Source organism: Rhagoletis zephyria, unplaced genomic scaffold (genome assembly GCF_001687245.7).
Source record: "Rhagoletis zephyria isolate East Lansing unplaced genomic scaffold, Rhagoletis_zephyria_1.1 Rzeph_scaffold_04577, whole genome shotgun sequence".
Taxonomy (NCBI): domain Eukaryota; kingdom Metazoa; phylum Arthropoda; class Insecta; order Diptera; family Tephritidae; genus Rhagoletis; species Rhagoletis zephyria.
In genome coordinates this window covers 1-14,868 of record NW_016161660.1, presented here as the reverse complement: position 1 = coordinate 14,868, position 14,868 = coordinate 1, and the positions used below count along the sequence as shown (strand labels likewise).

At 33.5% G+C, this 14,868-nt stretch overlaps 1 protein-coding gene across 1 annotated transcript in view; it reads left to right on the top strand.

Annotated features, from left to right (window-relative positions):
- LOC108370919 (protein crumbs-like) overlaps positions 1 to 13,349 on the top strand; it is a 37,316-nt gene extending 23,967 nt beyond the window's left edge. Inside the window, exons 2-4 of the mRNA XM_017626354.1 lie at positions 10,927 to 11,070; positions 11,183 to 11,407; positions 11,519 to 13,349. Coding sequence (XP_017481843.1) covers positions 11,025 to 11,070; positions 11,183 to 11,407; positions 11,519 to 12,546 — 1,299 coding nt within the window. The 5' untranslated portion in view covers positions 10,927 to 11,024 and the 3' untranslated portion in view covers positions 12,547 to 13,349. The remainder of the gene's footprint in view (positions 1 to 10,926; positions 11,071 to 11,182; positions 11,408 to 11,518) is intronic.
- The last annotated feature ends 1,519 nt before the right edge of the window (positions 13,350 to 14,868 follow it).

Here is a 14,868-nt window from a genome sequence, read left to right as displayed (position 1 = left end):
ATATTACAATGCTATATGTGAATATTTCATTTATATTTGCTGTAAAGACGTAATAAATTCCATTTTGCAAATGTTCATTTAAATGAATTTGATTTTATAAACATGTGACACACTCTTTAAAACTGTTTTCGTGATAAGACTTTCTTAAACATGTTTCATTTAACATTCATAGTCTGCCATAGTGTGCCATAGTTATTTCATTAAAGTTAACTTTAAAACAGGTGTCCACCACTTTTGAAAAAATATTTTTTTTTTTATTCTGTTTTCTGTTTAATTTTATTTATAGAATATCTACATTTCATTTGACTTTTTAACAGGTGGCCACTCTCTTAAAAGATATTTTTAAAACAAAGCTTCCGATACCTCTTTCGATTGACATCCATGCTTTATGGATCATAAAAAAATAGGATTTGCTTTTAGTAGGTACAAGTGGCAACTTTCAAAATAAAACTTCCTTAAATCTCATACGTTTGCCATCCATATTGTAATATTTCATTCAACTTATTAATAAAATTATATTTGACTTTATAAACGATGGCAATCGTCTTACAAAATTTTTCGGAATAAGACTTTATCAAATCTTCTTCGTTTGGCATTAATTTTATAAAATTTCGATTAACTTTTAATTTAAAATATAATTTTATTATAAAGCAGGTGGCATCCATTTTCAAAAAATTTGTTATGCCTACATATGCCTATATATGTTAATGCAGAGCATAGGTATGCCAAATCTTACACAAAGGAAGTCAACCAACAATTTTACTCACACACTCACTCAAAAACTTTCACCTTTATAATATTAGGGTCATTCCAATGTAACGGAAGAAAACGACATAAATTTTAAAAAGCTCTAATTATCTCTATTTCAGTACCAACTTATTTTTAATCTGCTGAAAAATATTAAAAAAAAAATACAAAAGAAGAAGTAATATTTGTCTATGGAAACTTTTATTTCATGCATAATTACTTTACACCAGTCACAAGTAGATGTCCCACCAGTCACAAACTTAAACATTTTTTATATTTCTATAAAGATTATATAAACATAAGTTTTATTGAAAAAGAAAGCGTATAGTTAATATTTTACAACACAAAAACATCTTTCGCGAAGATTAAGGTTTTTGGCTAAAATTCTTCTTTCTTTGTTAAAGCAATTTTATACATTACTTATCGTTCTATGTCAAAAAATATCTTTCGCTGTTGTAGATATATGTAAGTACGGACGACATAGTTACAATTCACAATTGATCACATTCTGGAGTAAAATGTCCCACCAGTCACAATGGAAAGGCTTATAAGTAGGAGTTCATTTAACCTGTCAATTAAATTCCTTAACTGGTGGCAACCTTCGTCAAAAATATTTTCGAAATAAAAATCTTTCGTAAAACACACATTAAAGTATTTCATTTAACTTCTTAATTAAATTTATTTTGAATTTCCAAACAGGTAGCAGCTACCTTTATAAATATTTTTAAAATAAGGTTTTTTTAAACTTCCCTTGTATGATATCCATATTAATATATATGTATTTCGTTTAACTTGTTAATTAAATTGAATTTCACTTTTTGAAAAGGTGGCAACCCTCTTAAAAATATTTCCGAAATAAATCGTTGTTTAACTTTTTTAGGCATTTGGAAATCCCCTTAAAAGATATTTTCAAAATAAAGAATTTTGGAACCCCTACACTGTTGCTATATTTTATTTAACCTATTCTTGATCAAAAACAAATCAACGAATAACGGTTAAATTTCATCGACAAATTTGAAATCCAATTTTAGTGATTAACTTACATTTTTTATTATAAAAATCAATACCGTTACCCTACCTGGTTTACAGCAAAGGTTTTCCACCTTTCCCAATTTTCAATCTACATATGTACACTGCCGGCAAAAAGAATTGGCGCAGAAAATTTTTCACAAGATATGCAACTTTTTTTCTAATATTTATTCGCAAATTTTTTATAAAATATGGTTCATTCTACAACAAAAATAAAATAAAATATAGATCCAAACATTTTGAAAAACTCGCGAAAATTCAGCTAATTTTGATGCAAATTTTCAACTTTTTAATCAGATTACTTAGAATTTTTTTGAGTATGCAGATTCGTAGCCCAACAAAGTACAAGTTTTAAGTAGCTAGGAATTACCATTGATTTTTGGAAATTTTTTTCCCGCAGTGTAAAACACCTTCAACAAAAAAAAAAAAATTCTCCAAAACCAGTGCAATTTTTGACTAACTCCGAACTAACAGTTTTTTTGATAGAATTAATTGGGCTGCAAAACTGCTTAACCAAAAAAAATTCTAAAAAATCTAATTAAAAAGTTGAAAATTTGCTGAATATTCGGGAGTTTTGCTAAAAAATTTGGAATTATGTTTTTATGTTTTTTGTTGTTTTTATAAAAAACTAGCGGAAAAATATTAGAAAAAAAATGTATGCATATATTGCGAAAAATTTTCTGGGCCAATACTGTTTGCCGGCAGTGTATGTATTTGTTCCACTTAAGCTAAGTGAAAGATATTAAAATAACAATGAAATATTCATATGAGACAAAAAGTGGGGGTATATGCCCTTATATAGATTTTTTATTTTTTTTTTAATTACAACCTTTACAAATTATTTGAAACATTTAAAATGCACTAAGACTATCTACTAAGTCTAAGAGGAGCAGCTTTAGGATCTTTTGTGGAAACATCTCATCGACTTCTGCATCAAGCCTTGGCGAGAAAAAACACATGGACAAAGCTGGCTATTAGGCTATCTAATGGTACTTTTTCAGGTACTGAACAGGAAAGAGTATTCACCCTGCTGTCGCCTACTTTCCGGATGCCATTCAAACTTCGGGAGATATGGTGCTCGGAGCGTTCAGGCTTTACAAACCGGAAATCAGACCGGAATCTACTAAATCTAAGTTTTTTATACTGTAATTAACAATTTAATTTAAGTGCAAAACATTGATCATGTTCTGCGACCTCGAGAAAACCAGTAACTCCAGGTTCTCATAAAACCGGACCTTGGCCTAATTGTCCTCGCCTGCGTTCTTAAATTTAGCACCGATGCGAAATCTGGTAATTGTTTCGCTGATGGTTGTGAACTTGATGACAAGGCGTGAAAAACGTCACCTGCTTAAAATTTCTTGCAGTCATGCCTTGGCTTTACATTTCCTGTATTGCAGGGATGGGATTTAATCTCGGTGGGAATCTCAATTTCCACCTGGGTTGATGCTTTCAAAGGTAAAACCAAAGCTACAAGCCCTCGCTAATCCTCCATTCCGCGAACTTGTTGACCTCCGCTCGAATATGGACTTAATGCTTTTAAAATTATTTTAATTTTTGATAAAAAAAAATTAACGAATCAGTGCCTTTTAACATCAAAAAATTAATTAACATTTATGTAATCAAACCACTGTTTTCATTTGTCTGCTGTAATTCAAACAAATAGTTACTAAGTAAGCCAACATGAGCCGCTCGCCTGTGGAATAAAAGTGCACAAAGAACGTACATTAGGGATGTTAATTTTTTCGCTTTTTACCATCCCGGAGTTTTCGGGATGTCGCTATCACAATCACGATTTCGATAATTCTTTGTGCGTCGGAAAGGTATTGTCTCAGAGGTGGTTCCATACTAATTTGGTTAATCCGATCAGTGGATCATGAGATATATATACATATATATACAGTGGCGTTTTTATTTTTTCTCTCTGACGTCAATATTTATTCTAAAGGAGTTTGTAATTTCAAAGGTGGGATTAATTCCAAGAATTATTTAAAAAATTCAATGGAATGTAGAATAAAAACATGAGTACCAAATGAAGGAGGAAATTTCTTTAGAATATAAAAAAATAAAATTTTTTGGATTCGCAAGGACGAATAGGTAATTTTTTAAGCCGATAAAGCTATAAGGACGAAATTCGAGGAGGTTATCGAGTTTATATAAGTCCTTAACTTACAATTTTTTCAAAAGCAAATGTTGCGAAATGTCAAAGATAAAATTTTAAAAGGACATTTTCAATACTTACCAGTACTTATGCACCAAAAAATTTAATCTTGTTTAATTCTACAGAACTTCCTCTTTATTTTAATACCCATACTTCTTCTCTAAGCACATTTCATTGAATTTTTTAAATAATTTTTGACATACTGACTTCAGAGTGAAAAACTAAACACGCAACTTTATTATATTTGGCTCATGGTTTCGCGAATACATTGATTTTTTTCGTGTAAAATTTACTATCGCATGGTGTTATATGTATAATGATATAATCCCGGAATTTTCGGGACTTAAAAAAGCCCGGGATTAACATTTCTAACGAACACATATGTGCATATGCACGAGCATGTTCGTATGTACGAGCGCAAACATTTAACAAATTCCTCTAATAACCAAATGTGTTACTGTAGCCGTATAATGAGCTTCCGCCACCATTAGATGAACAGATTTTTAGCAAATGTGAACACACGTCCAAAAGCCACCCACAGACCGAGTTACATACATACACGTAATAGCTTTGACAGCACGCGCCTCATTAGCGTTGTTAACTTGTCCATTTAGCTGTAGAATGGCTTAGGGAAAACGAAGAACGCATCGTCGCGACGAGAGGCCACTATGACCAATACGAGCCGCCATCCAAAGAAATGACCAACGGCACAGTGAATCTGATCGATGGCCTCATAATGCGGCTGAAAATGACAACGAAGACGATGGACAAAAGGGCTCTGATGCGAATTTAGGACAGGCCAGGGCATGGCTGTCGGGTCGGCGCGCACATACCCAAAGGCGTTTGTTGGTTGCATTGTGTGTGACCTGTGTAGCTTTTGCAACAAATCCATATTACATGCAGTAGATTGCACACCCACACAAATACGGCCAACTCTACGGCTACCAGCCACACCACACATCAATTCGCGCGTGGCCCATCCATTGTCGTTCTTGGCGCGATTCGGTGTTGATAGGTACTCCTGTGTACGATGTGATGCCATTTGTTGGGATTTACATACATACATTCTTATGTACATATTTTGGTAAATTGTTGTTCTATCACTATCATTTATTGCTGTAATGATGTTGCGATTAAAGGTTAGACTTCGTATTTCACGGTTTTCTCCATTCATCCACGACGACATTATCCACAACTTAACACACATTTCACCGCTCCACATAGTTAAATGTGGTTGAGTGGCACCGAAGGCATAAGTTGTGCCTGCAACAATGAGAGCAATAAAGCACAAGTGGCCGAATTGTTTGGTCAACCAGTTCAACAGTCTACGCGAAATATGTAGTTTTTTTTTTTGCTTGTTAAGTGACTTTTTTTTGGCTATTTTCGTTGTTTTCTAAATAATGAAATTCACCGAGCCAGGCGCTTTTTGTGAAGTGAAGCATTTGATTTCATGAATGTACATTCATAGTAATAAAGAGTAGCGGTTTCGTGCCATAGGTGCAGAATGGAAAATCTTTATCCTCTTCAGTCCGTGGGTACACATATTTCCTTATAGTATGCACCTTAAATTATTTCAATTTTTAACAAGACGCGACAATTTCTGGTCACTTCTGGTACTTGTGTTACTTCCTATATTTAAAAAATAATGATTAAAAGTAAATGTTTTATTTATGCCCTAAAAGACAAAAAAAAATAGAAAAAAACATTCTCCCCTAGTATTCATAATGATTGCGCTATTTATTTTAACAATATGTATTGTTGGTATACAGTGGTCGAAAAAATTATAACCACACCATATTTTGACAAGTTTAGACATATAATTTCTTTTTTAGAAAAACTGATTCATTCTTTAACCAAACCCGTGTAAATCCAAGTTTCAAACTTTGTGCAATATTTAAAAAAAGTCAACAAACTTTCGTAAACATTTCGAGCTATTTTTATTAGATTTCATAGAAAGAATCTGCGTATGCAGTTTTGTGGCACATTGATATCTGTACAATTTTTAAAATAGCTAAAAACTCCATTGTCCCATTTGCTTAAATATAACGCGAATACACACAATTTAACTTTGTATAGAAGAAACCCGAAACAACTTCGACAAAAAAATTAACGGTGATCTTTAGCCATTTGAAACTTGTACTTCATTCCAGAATTCAATGGGCTACAAAACTGCATACCCAGAATCTTTCTAGGAAATCGAATTAAAAAGCTCAAAATTTTTACGGAAGTTTATTTTAATTTGTTTTTTTTTTTTAGTATTTCACAAAGTTTGGATGAGTTTTGTTAGAGAATCAATAATTATTTTTTTTTATAAAAAATAACCAAAATTAAATAGCAGAAAAATAGTATGTTAAAACTTGTCAAAATATATGGTGCGGCAAAAATTTTTTAGATCACTGTAAATGTCAGCTACCCTCTTCTCGAAGACGCAATACCGTCAGTAGCGTAAATTTCGGTAATCGTTTTATCAGCCATCTCTTAGTTGTCAATTGGCTACCCGGAGCTGCGATTTGACGCCGTTAGACTTAGATGTTATGCAATGGACCTTTAGTCAGATTGTTAGCATTGACATTCCTTACGATATCATTGGGACCTACTTTCCATTCTAGCTGCATAGTGAAGTATTCCCAAGGGATCCCGAGGAAACTATCTGACGTGTTGTAAAAGCCTGTCAATAACAAGACACGAATTTTAGTCGTCGCCTAGCTTTTAGAAGAAATGTTAAACTCCTTGAAGTGTATTATTATACTACTTAGCACAGGTTGCTCCAACTCTACAACAGCTTAATCACTAAGGCATAGTTACAGAATAAACTTGTCGAAAATGCAAGCGATAATTGTCGGCCGCTAAAAAAAAAAAAATAGAGAATAGTACTATAGATCTGAAAGTATTCACCTCAGAACCCACTGGTGGTAACACAATAAGGCCTCCTCTGTGTTGGAAACGCAGGTGGTACAGAGGAAGAGCGAACGACCAGGTCGGGAAGGACTTGGCTTCCATTGGCATTGCTAACGTCAGTTCAGCGGCGTCAGTTGACGCAGACGATAAATGACTGGCGTGCTCTGTTGGACTCCACCAAAGTCTCTCAAGCGTTTACAGCGCCAATGCAGGAAAAAACAGAATCAACGTAAACTCTTGGGGTAAATTTCGCAGTTAACTCGTTCAAAGCCTTCTCATATTCGATGGTCAACTTCCATAAAGTGCTATTAAACTTTGTGATCTAATCACAACTTGGCTGTTAGAATATCTGATGATAGGCCTTGTGTATGTTGTTAGTTGATCAATTCGTGGCTGTTAATTCAGAATAGAAGGCCATAAAATGAGGTTTAGTGAGAGCTCTTGTGAGTGAATGCCACCGCCAACAAGACTGTGCGGCTCGAAAATGGTCATCAAAACCATATTTACGGAACTGCTTTCGAGGGCGTGATCGCGGCCATATAGCAGAATTAATTTAGTCTACTTTTTATATGAGGAGCCGGATTTGAGCATAACTTTTTAGTGCCTTTAACAGTTTAAATCACAGGCTCCCAGACTTTTCGTTCTTGCGGACCACAAAAAGTGAAAAAATTACAAAACTATTTTTTCGCACTATCTGTTAAAATTGCATGAGAACGGTTTACTGTTAATCTACCGGTTGATGCCTGCGTGGAGTGGTAATTTAAGTCTAGGGGCCGTTATCACCGTTACTCTGTGGCGGCGCATCTTAGTCAAGAAAACTTCCGTTACGAGTTGACCTGAAGCAACTGCAAACGGGTTAACTAAACTTGCGTTTAAGCGAACTTAAGTAACTATTTAATAGAATGTGATTTTTTGCTATTTGCTAGATACGAAATATTGCAAGAATTTTTTGAGTGTGTCACATTTTCTAAGTGAACAATGAAACATCATTGAAATAACCCGGCGCACACAACTCACGCTGATAAAACGACAAAGAAAATTTGCGAAATATTTACATATTTTCATGAACATGTATATGTATATTAGGGTGCATCACCAAAAAAAACGTTTAGTTTTTCTACCGGAATTGTAAAATATATTATATTTTAAGACTACCGCCAAAATATTTCGAAAAAATATTAAGAAAACTACAAAAAAAATTACAAAAAAAAATAAATATTTTTAAAGACTAATTTTATTAAAAAACCCGATTTTTGGAGCTATTTTCAAATAAGTTCAGCTCACGTAAATCTTAAATTTATTTACCAAATATTTTAGAGGAAGTCTTCAAATAAAATAAACTTTATATTTTTGATGGAAAAACCGTACCTAGTTTTTTTTATTGTAAGAGTGAGGCACCCTAATGTGAATAGGTATGTATGTCTGTACATATATTTATTAGCTACACAAAAGTACGTATTGTGCACATGTGTGTAGTCAGTCATAGGCAAATGTAAGTCAGTACATAATGTCAGTCAGTGTTCACTTGCAGGAAGCACACATTTTCAGCGACCTATTGAACTAAAAAGGTGGAAAATGTCAGAGCAACATAATGTCACATTAAATCGGATTTGCTAAAAGTATAAAAGAGAGTATTGTACCTAAACGTTTATAATATATATACGTATGTACATATGTACGTAGCTGCACACACCATTACACTAATTTGGATATTTGTGGCCAGCGCTAAAGCTTTTTCTGAGGCCAAAAAAGGTCCCAATAAAACAGGGTCCAACTGCTCTAAATTAATATTGCAAACTATGGTAGATATGAAAATTACTATGAATGTGGTCGAAAATATGTGATCGTGGATAGAAAGGCAAAAAATGCTTACAACGGATAAATATAAAACTGTTCAAGAAACATTTATGTACACACTGTGAGATATTCATTTCTTTTTCTTTTCATAGACATAAAATTATATACATAAACATAAACATACACATAGTTAGGTACATAAATATATACATTTTTATGCCATATGAATATATTTTTAGGAATATAAAAATACTATTTGCGGAAATTATAAGTCATTGCCCGCAAACTAGAATTTAATTAACCAAAACTTTTGGCTTTCAACAACAAATTAAGCCGTTGAATTACTAGCGAAATTAGAAATAAAAAAGTAAAAAATAAGTCGCACATACATACACATACATGTACCTTTAGCTTAATCTATTTTAAATGATTATTACGATATTTGCAACGATAAATTAAATGAAATGAAAGTTTACAATGAAATGTGTAATTTTGGGTAAAGCAATGGAACCAGTAACAGACTCTTAATGATTTAGAAATGTGAGCACAAATATAATTGTATACACATAAAACTAGATTTTTTTGTATGTACCTATAAATAAATTATGGGCTGAAGTGTCGCGTCCCATAGGTGGAGTTGGCTTACGAAACAAACCGAGAGCTCGATCTAAAAAACAGAGATTATTTTTAAGAACTAAGCAATCACCTGATGGATTAGTACTTTCGTATATTCGAGTTTTAAGCATCTAGGAGTGTTCATCGACTTTAATATGGCGTTCAGGTAGTATATAAAAATAGTAGGCGAAAGGACAGCGAGAGAAAACGGAGCTATATCGCGAATAGTTCCGAATATGGGTGCAAATTTTATTTCACATTTTAAAATGTTCGGTACTGACTATCCAATTCGAAACTAATATATTTTCCAATTTTAATGATCGACTCCATAACGTTGATAATGGTGTTTAACCTGCAGTGAGCCCTAAAGAAATCTCTTTCTTCTCCTCTCATTTTGGCAACGTTGTCCTCAGATGTCCCCGTTTTATTCTACCTTGCGTGACTCATCTAGAACTCATACATATACCAAAACATTTCGTCCGATAGCTCCAGAAAATCTCAGTTTCTAGACATCTCTTACTTTTCAGACAAAATTTTTCGTCTGTCGATTTTTTCATAGTAAATAATTCCATTTGAATACTGTGAGGCTAGTTATATAGCATGTAAAGCCTGATTGTACAATTGCTACCATCTTTACAGCAAATATGGTCCACGTGTATTGTAACCCAGGGGAGTTATTTGTCGGAGGGAAGAAGTTTTTTTGTTTTGGCTAAAAATTCTATAATTTTCAATTGTTTGGTTTTGTTGTTTTAAAAAGAAGAATAAAAATATAATTTTTTAATTTCATTTAATTTTTAGGAACTTAATTTATGCATTTTTATTCTTTTTCTTAATTTAATTCAAATTTTTTAATTGAATTTAATTTCAAAAACTTTTTTTACTCTTTACTATATTTTAGTTTAATTTAATTTTTTAATTTTTAAGTATCTATATTTTTAAACTTTTTGTTTTAAAAATCAACTTTTTTCAATTTAATTAAATCTTTTCTTTTTCTTAACAAAATTTGTTTACTTTTTCAATTGAATTATCTTTAAATTTATAGATTAGATTGTGTTAAAAAGAAAAATATTTTTTTTATTTCATTTAATTTTTAGGAACTTATTTTACATTTTTCTTTTCCTAAGTTATTTTTTTTATTTTTTAAGCCAAATTTGACTCTATTTTTAAGATTTCATAGTTTAAAAGAAAATAATTTAATTTCATTTAACTTTAAGGACCTTAAATTTTTTGGGTTATTTTTTTTTTTGTTTTTTAAATAAGTTTTCTTTAAATTTTTAGATTATTTTTTAGATTTTTCCTTAATTCGTTTAATTTTTAGAGTTCTTTTAACTTTTAGTTTTTATTGTTTTAGAAAATAAAATTTGTATATAATTTTTCATTTAAATAAAGTTTTAGAAAACTCTTTGCAATTGTATTACGAAGATTTTTATCATTCTTAAGGCTTTGGTGAGTTGAAAGACAGTTACTAGAAATATCCTGCAACTATGCAAATGTGTGTTTTATAACAAAATTAAAAAAAAAATTATAATTTTGTAAATTTTTTTAAGTAATGAAAACCTGTTCTTCTCAGTGATGGCCATACCTTAATTAATAATTTACGAGGCCTGTTTTTTCATCCAAATGTTTCGCCTGAAATTTATTATCGTATTATTCTAATAATTGTCTTTGTTTTTTCTTTTCAGCTTTAGGTTTAGTTCACACAGTGCACGCCAGCTCGCCTGGTGTTACCAGCACAGAGGCATATTTCAATGGCTCTGCCTACCTGCGATTGCTCACGCCGATGCCAATTTGGGATCATTCGGCCATAAGTTTTCGTTCCTGTCGCGGTGAGTTGCTGAAATCTATTAAAGTTTTTATAAACTAAATAAAATAAATAGTTTCGTAGTGTCTCACAGCTAAATTATTTTCTACACTCTCTCCTTTTCACCCTTTCCACAGGCGGCGAAATCTTAGCTCAACAATATAATAAAAACTCATTCGTCATCACGGTGCTGAATGATTTCCTGCAAGTCTCATTGGCCGGTCCGGCAGTGATTGGCCCCAATAATCGTTTGGATGTTAAACTACCATACAATTTGCTCGATAATCATTGGCACACGCTGCAGTTCAAGTACGAGTATGGTAATCTTTATTTGTACATCGATCGCACGTCCATGGTGTTTGGTAAGTGCGACTTACTTATGCGATGCGGTTCAATCACATCGCCTATTCCATATGTAAATATCTACTCATACATGCTCTAATTACTTAACTCTGCTCTACATTTAATTGCAGCCAATTCGACGTACAATAGCCAATTTCTAACCAATCAAGATATTGGCAATGAGGCAGCTATTTTAATATTAGGTAACTCATTCAGCGGCTGCCTGCAAGACGGCCCCGGTCTACTTTTCATCAATGGCTCTGTGCAGAACGTCGTCTATGGACCTTGTCCGCTAGCCACCGGTCCCTGCGGCGATCACGATACACTCATGCCCGGCCAGGATAACTATTGCTCAAATGATCCGTGCATGAGTCATGGTCAATGCATTTCGCTAAACGATGGCTATGAGTGTCGCTGTACGCCACGTTATTCGGGCAAGAATTGCCAAATCGACAACGGCTCGCCGTGTGCGCGTAATCCCTGCTCGAATGGCGGTAGCTGTGTGGAGGACGCACGCGGCGACTATCTATGCCAATGTGCACCCAATTACACCGGTCGAAGCTGTGAAAAAGAAATGAATGTACATCCAATATGCCAATCGAATCCCTGTCTCAACAATGGTGCTTGCATAGTAGCGCCGGGCAGCACAAAAATCGAATGCGAATGCGCCAAAGGGTATGCGGGTGCACGTTGTGAGATCGATGTGGACGATTGCGCTTCGCAGCCTTGCTTGAATAATGGCCGTTGTCTGGATTTGGTAAATGGCTTCACATGCGATTGCCGCGATACCGGCTTCACGGGTCAAGTTTGTCAAACGAACATCGATGAATGCGAGGGAAGTCCATGTAAGCATGGTGGACGCTGCTATGATCGCTATGGCGGTTTCATTTGTCAGTGTCCGGATGGCTGGGCTGGTGAGACGTGTGAGGATGCCACCAGCTGTAAGACGCAACAGTGTCTCAACGGTGGAACATGTGTGAACAAAACGATCGGCTTCTATTGTCAATGCGCGCCGGGCTACAGTGGTGAGCTGTGTCAGCAGAGCCCGCCGTGTCCGCAGTGTCCCATCGATTCGGAGTGCATAGCTGGGAAGTGTGTGTGCAAGCCAGGCACAACGGGTAAGTTTAGCAAATGGGATCTTTACTGTCGTGTCATGTAGTTAGTTCCTTTCGAAAGCATTCATTGACGTGTGCCGCCGACGCCGCGAGGATGTGGGTTTCAGTAGTTATCTTTAAGTTGATTACATATCTTTAAGATGTTAGGGGTAGATGGTTCGGTGTGGGTGAAATTTGCTTAATATTATTTCTATACAATTTACGATTTTTCATTACGCTTTAAGTTCTTAAATAAATATGCCTTTTTTAAGACTGCTTCTCTACTACTTCTTTATTAAAATATTCTCTTACTGCTGCCTTGCAAAGCTTCCGATATTAACCCATCACTAGACGAATCGAATGACAGTTGGGAATGTCTCGGGGAGAAACGTAAACGTTACATACCGCCAGATTGGTTGAAAAAGAAGCGTTGCGAGTTAAAATTAAGTAGTGAGTGTTGATAGTCAAACCCCATTATAATAGAAACCATTCGCGGTGTAGCTACCACTCTAAAGCTCCGTTGTTCTATGTATATATATTAAGTTGTTAGGCTTAAACGGAAACTCTACCTATTAGCGTATCTGTGTAGCAAGTTTTGAATGTGAATTTGTTTATTCAATAGCTTATTAATTTTATGCTTTTTCGGTATTTATTGTATATGTATTTATTCAGTGTGTAAATATATTTTCTCGGAAGGTTTGAATGGTTTAATCCCCATCCACAGAGTAAATCATTTATTTAAATCATTAAACCAGCAAAGGAAAACTTAAACAATTTTCTAGAAGCTGAAAAATAACAAGTGAAGTCATACCAAGTAACAGGAAAATTCCGGCAACAAATAAAAACTAAAAGAAATTAATTAAATAGAAGAAAANTAAAAAAAAAAACTAAACCAAATAAGTTTCTAAAAATTAAATTGAATTCAAAAAAATACTTTTCATTTGTTAAAAATTTAATTAAAAGGGAAAAAATAAAACATGCTCCTAAAAATTAAATTAAGTAAAAAACTAGTTTAAAGCAATAACATCTTAAAATTAAAATAAAATTAACTTTAAAAAGATAAAAAAATAAATAACATAATTTTCTAAAAATTAATTAAAATAAAAAAGATGTTTCTGAAACAATAAAATCTAAAATTTTTACAAACTTAAGATAAAAACAATTTTTTAAAGGAAAAGTAAAAATGTAATTTAAAAAAATATTTTTCTTTTTATAACAATAAAGGCCAAGAATTATAAGAAAATTAAATAAAAAAAGAAAAAAATTAGTGAATAAAACAAAAAAAAATAATTTCAAAAAATTCAACAAAAAAAATAAAAAATTAAATTTGTTTCTTAGAATTAAATGAAATTAAAAAAATATTTTTTTATGAGATCTTACAATTAAAATCAATAAGAAAATCAAATGAAAAAAAAACATATTTAATTAAGAAAATTAAAAAAACAAAATAAATTTTTAAGAATTATATACAAAAGTTAATATGTTTCTTTTTAAAACCTTAAGTCTAGAAATTTAAAGAAATTAAATTCAAAACTACAATCTGCTGCCCGTAGCGATATTGAAAATCTATAACTTGACTGAACCTAACAAATTTCTCATCGTCTCCTAATTTAGGACGAGTAGGACTTTAGGACGTAGGATGAGTAGTTACTGGTTTCGATTCCTGATAAAAAGTGTTTTTGAACCCACAAATAAGCGCAGAAAAGTCTCGCACGCAATCCGGTCAGGTCTAGAGAAAAAACTGTGGGTGCTTTCATGGGCGTAGCCAGGTAGGGGCAGGGGGGTGCTCGAGCCGCCCCCCTAACTTTTAAATTTTCCTTATATATATTTAAATAGTACCCTGAAATGCCAGCTTAATAGGGTCGAGCCCCGCCCCCCCTAAATTTCATTCTGGCTTCGCCGATGGGTGCTTTCCAAAACGTCAAAATACAAATCATCAGTCTCTTTTATTTCTAAACCGCACTAGACGAATAAGCCTAACTTGCGCAACCTAAAGTGAAAGTGAGATGGGAATATGGGAAGCAGGAGGCTGCTTCCTTAGCTAAAGCTGACGGGACACTAGACCACTGTGCACATGACCGCGAAGTTTACTTAGAAGTTATAGAAGTGAAGAAGAGCTATAATTTATTCCGAACTTTATATACGAGTGTCCGCACTCCGGAGAAACTCCTCAAATTCTTGGAAAACATTTCTTTGAGGTCTTTTATAGAATAAGGAAAAACCTATTGGAAGGTCTGCCTGGAGTCGCAAGAAAACCAGGATGATTTAAAGAAATACAAGGACAGGTCTTTAAAAATTGTACCCTTGATATGATTCTTCATCCAGTGCTGCCGCTGTAGAATCGTGGTCCGAAATAAGACATACAGATACAGAACTTTTTTTTATTT